This window comes from Populus euphratica, unplaced genomic scaffold (assembly GCF_000495115.2).
Source record: "Populus euphratica unplaced genomic scaffold, PopEup_1.0 scaffold1038.1, whole genome shotgun sequence".
NCBI classification, from domain to species: Eukaryota; Viridiplantae; Streptophyta; class Magnoliopsida; order Malpighiales; family Salicaceae; genus Populus; species Populus euphratica.
In genome coordinates, this window is record NW_011500519.1 from 128,824 (window position 1) to 133,010 (window position 4,187).

General features: G+C 38.8%; 1 protein-coding gene across 1 annotated transcript in view; it reads right to left on the minus strand.

Moving 5' to 3' along the window:
- LOC105115155 (microtubule-associated protein TORTIFOLIA1-like) overlaps positions 1–4,037 on the minus strand; it is a 5,792-nt gene extending 1,755 nt beyond the window's left edge. The window contains exons 1-5 of the mRNA XM_011011965.1: positions 2,772–4,037; positions 2,464–2,658; positions 2,276–2,378; positions 633–1,291; positions 6–271 (exon numbers count right to left, since the gene is read on the minus strand). Of these exons, the coding sequence (XP_011010267.1) occupies positions 6–271; positions 633–1,291; positions 2,276–2,378; positions 2,464–2,658; positions 2,772–3,425 (1,877 nt within the window). The 5' untranslated portion in view covers positions 3,426–4,037. The remainder of the gene's footprint in view (positions 1–5; positions 272–632; positions 1,292–2,275; positions 2,379–2,463; positions 2,659–2,771) is intronic.
- Positions 4,038–4,187: the final 150 nt, after the last annotated feature.

Genomic DNA, 4,187 nt, shown 5'->3' on the forward strand with positions numbered 1-4,187 from the left:
TGCTGAAATTTTTTCCCTCCCATATATCAGAATTCTTTGCAGAAAGCAGTGAAGGTTGTCTATTGCGAATATCTACAGATGGCCGAGGAGTGTACGTTGAAGGTCTGGGAGAAGAAACACTTTGATTCTGCTTCATAAGTCTAGAGATAGCTGAATCAGAACGTCTCCCATCTTGCACAAGAACTTGACCTATTCTATCTACTTCATGTTCTAAACCAGACACTTTAGACTGTAATATAGACAAGTTATCCATTACGCCTGTTGAAAACACCTGTAAATTTAATTGAATGATTAAAAATAGTGAATAGACTTCACAGTAGGCAAATATTTAAGCCCCTTCTTGATTAGACAGAAGATATTTTAGCAATCCCTCAATAGAAAACATCAGAAAGTGGGGAAGCAAAGAGAAACAGAAAAAAGTAGGCAATCATAACAAACACTCAATATTGACAACATCTACAGCTACTTGCCTTGATATAATGAGAGACTGTGAAGCTTTTAGCAATAGGCCAGTAGTGGTAGAATTATGGTTAGCAAGAACATGCATACTGGACACATTATGTTTCATAGTTCTAAAGTAGATATAAAACTCTATAGCACTAAAGATATCAAGAAATTCTAATTTTATTTACCTGTAGTAGTTCCATTAAATTTGACTGCTTGTTTTCCATCTCCAAAAGTTGTTTCCGTATGCAAGCCATTTCACTGGCTACCTGTGAACAACATCCATGCAGTGTTTGGAAACTGTTCTCCGTAACTGCAGAGTCGATACTTCTACGATCTCGCATCTGTGCAGAGTATATTTGCACCTCACTGTTTATCCCTTCAGATGAAAACTGCTGATTCCGACCCCTCGGCTTGAATGAACTGCCCTCCTCAAGCAAGCCATGAGAAACTGTGACAAACTTGGTCTCAAAGTTGTTAGTAACTAGGTTGGACACAGATGAAGAGTCTTGCTTGTCATCCATTGGCACATATTCACATCCAATATCTGGAGGACTCATTACATCAGCACTCATCCTTTCTAATGTTTTGGTAATGGAACTACCCTCTGATTCCTCATTTTGAAGATCTGCCAAAGAATCGTTATGCTTTTTTGGGACAGAAATTTCAATATGCCAGTTATCCGTTTTGGGATGATGAGAGTCCACATAATTTTGACATGCTTTCGTAGCCGATAAAGGAGCCCTTCTTTTAGTTGAGTCTGAAACTACATTTTTTAGTGTGGCCTCCTTCCGCACAACATCACTTGCACTCGTGACATCACTGTAGTCACCTCCATAGAAGTTTTCTGCATGAAGTCACCGAAAGAATTCAAGCAAGAGCAGAAAGACAAGCAAGAGGAAGCATCTAAGGGACAATTTTAAGCATATACAACCACATCCCATGGGATTTTCAAGAAACTACTGGATTGTTCTTTAACAAATTAGGTAAAAGACTCCGGCACAGCTCGCAGTGAAGAATGATAATCAGTATAGAACGAAACACTCCCTAGCTCTTTATACCAAATGCTCTCAAGAATTTTACAAAGCAAATTTCTACAGGCTTCAAAACAGTTACTCCGGTCAAATACAAGCAAATCTTCCCAAACATTTGAAACTAGGAACACATACCCAAGGTAAAGTGTTGCATATTCAGAGTAATGGATTCTATAGAAGCGAATATATAGAAAATTAATTCATGGAATGTAAAGAGGAAGAGAGACAGCACCATCTATAACAGGCTTTGCAATGAGTTGTGATTTTCTTGCATATGATACTGAGAGCAATAGTTAATCATGGATTATTCAAAAGGACAGGAATAATATTTTGCATTAGGTCACCCACCATGCAAATTGAGCAAATTGGTGAATCCACAGTTTAGAATGGTTTGCTGTAGCGCAGAGCAGTCCTTATTAATTAGCTCAACGGAAACTTCCGGACAGCATAAATGCCACAGCTTTTAAATAGAGTTATTTTCCACTTCATATGGCAAAACTAATTCCGCAGCTATTTTAAGTCTAAACAGCAGTTTTCTAGTATCCTGATGTGTCCTTGATACTTCTCTCATCTCCGATTTCTTTCTAGATAGACTTGCATATCTGGCAAACGGACCTCAAGTCTACTGCCAAAACATTAGTACATCATGAAAAACATGTGACAATGCATTTAGATTTGCAAAGGCAAACACAATAGAACAGTTTATAAACAAACTTAACCTTGCATAAATTTCAAAGCATCCATTTTAACACAAGATTCTATTAACGCTTTTAAGTTAATGAGCATGGGCAAAAAACCTTTTATAGAAGAACCAGTTTCAGAAGGTTCAGGGGTATCAGACCCTGGAAGACTTTTCCAGTACTGAAGGGCATGCTGTACTGCGTCCCTAACTGGTTTCACCTATAAGACACACAAAAGGCATTTGAGTAATGCACATAATTCAACGGATGTGAATTCTTCAAATAAAATCTTATATGACATCAACCTTGTCAAATCGGCATGATTCAAGATATCGGATGCAGGAAGCCCTAAAAGGTCCCAAGCAGGATCCACCACTTGAAGCAATTTCTCCCAATGCTGCAGAAGCTGCTTTGCGTGTTGTCCAATCACTGTTTTTAAGAGCTTCTTGGATGCTAATCATTGCGGCGGATAGAATATTTTGTGATGGAGCACCTCCCGCCTGAAATACAGAATAGAAAAATACCATTTTGCAAAGTATGAGTACATGTAACTAGCATAATAGGGCACACAACTGATTATTCGTAATCATTGACAAATATTTGAGAAAACAACCAGAATGATGCTTCTGTTCAACTCAATTGCTGCTGGTTTTGCCATGAAATGTGGATTCTTGAGCAACTTAATTGTCCGAGCCAACATCCGCTGCAGAATAGAAACTGGAGGATCATGAGAATTATCAATGACCCTTGCCAAGCACAACGCAGAACCTGACTGCACCTGCTTATTCTGCTCACCCAAAGCTTCAAAAAGCGGCTTGACCAACATAACAAAAACCCCATCACTCTCATCCCCATGGTTACTCAACTTAGCAGCCAAAATACCCATCGTCTCAACACAAGCATCCCTAACAACCGAATCCGGATCCTTAAGCCTCTTAACAACACTAGCAACCATCTTACTCAAATGGGGTCCCATTAAACCCTCATGAAAATTCACCAATGTACCTACCAACCTAACACACTCCTTCCTAACCGCACTCTTCTGCTCCTTATCCGTATCCAAAATACACGAAAGGAACGGCGAAACCCCATCTGGGGTTAAACATTCAGCCATTTTCTCAAGCTCATCAACACCAATCTGACAAGTATCTCGATCAGCAAGCTTTTTCAATGCAACAACCACCTTTTGCTTAAGCTCAAAAACCACTTGCTGTGCATTAACCCTAGAGGACCCTCTAGTTTTCAATTGGGAATGGGCCTCCTTCATCTTGAAATCCTCCTAAATCCCTAACTATACAAAATCCACGCCCTCCTCTCCTCCTCAGGTCACATTGTCAGCTGTTTTTTTTAAATAAAAAGAAAGTAATAAAATCTATCGCTCATTATCTATCGATCTATCTATAAGCAAGAAATTTAAAATTGAAGCTTGAACTTTATGACAGAAAAAAAAAAATTCAAAAACTTCTACTCAGAAAAATGTTTGAAACCCTAACCTTTTCTTGGAAGTTGGAAAGTACAGAAAGAGAGCAGAGCGTTTCATTCAAATCAAAGCCAAAAGGAAAATAGAGAGAAATTTGAAAATAATAATAAATTACTAGTACCCATAAAAAAAAAAAAGGACGAAGAAGGAGGAGGGGCAAATCTCTCAGGTAAATCTCTATAAAAATCAACGCTCCCCTTTTTTGCCCCCTCTGTCTGAGAGTTTCTACAGAGATTGATTGATGGAGAGACAGGAAGAGATTATGTTAGTATTAATTAAGTACTTGTTTTCTTTGGAGTTTGGGGGAGAGAGAAAGAGAGGTCTTCAAATTTCGCGCTTAGCACTGTGTATTTCGAATTTTGGGTCGAGGGAGCGTTTGGACTGTGCAGTCTTACGTGCTAGTCTACTACTTGATAATGAGCAGTCGTTTTAGTCTTGCCTTATCTCTTTTCGTCCGCACATGCAAGGCAGTCTCTCCTCCTCCCCCCCAAAAAAAAAAAAAGAACAACTTTTCAAAATTTGAATTCGCTACCTTAATGGATGTAGATA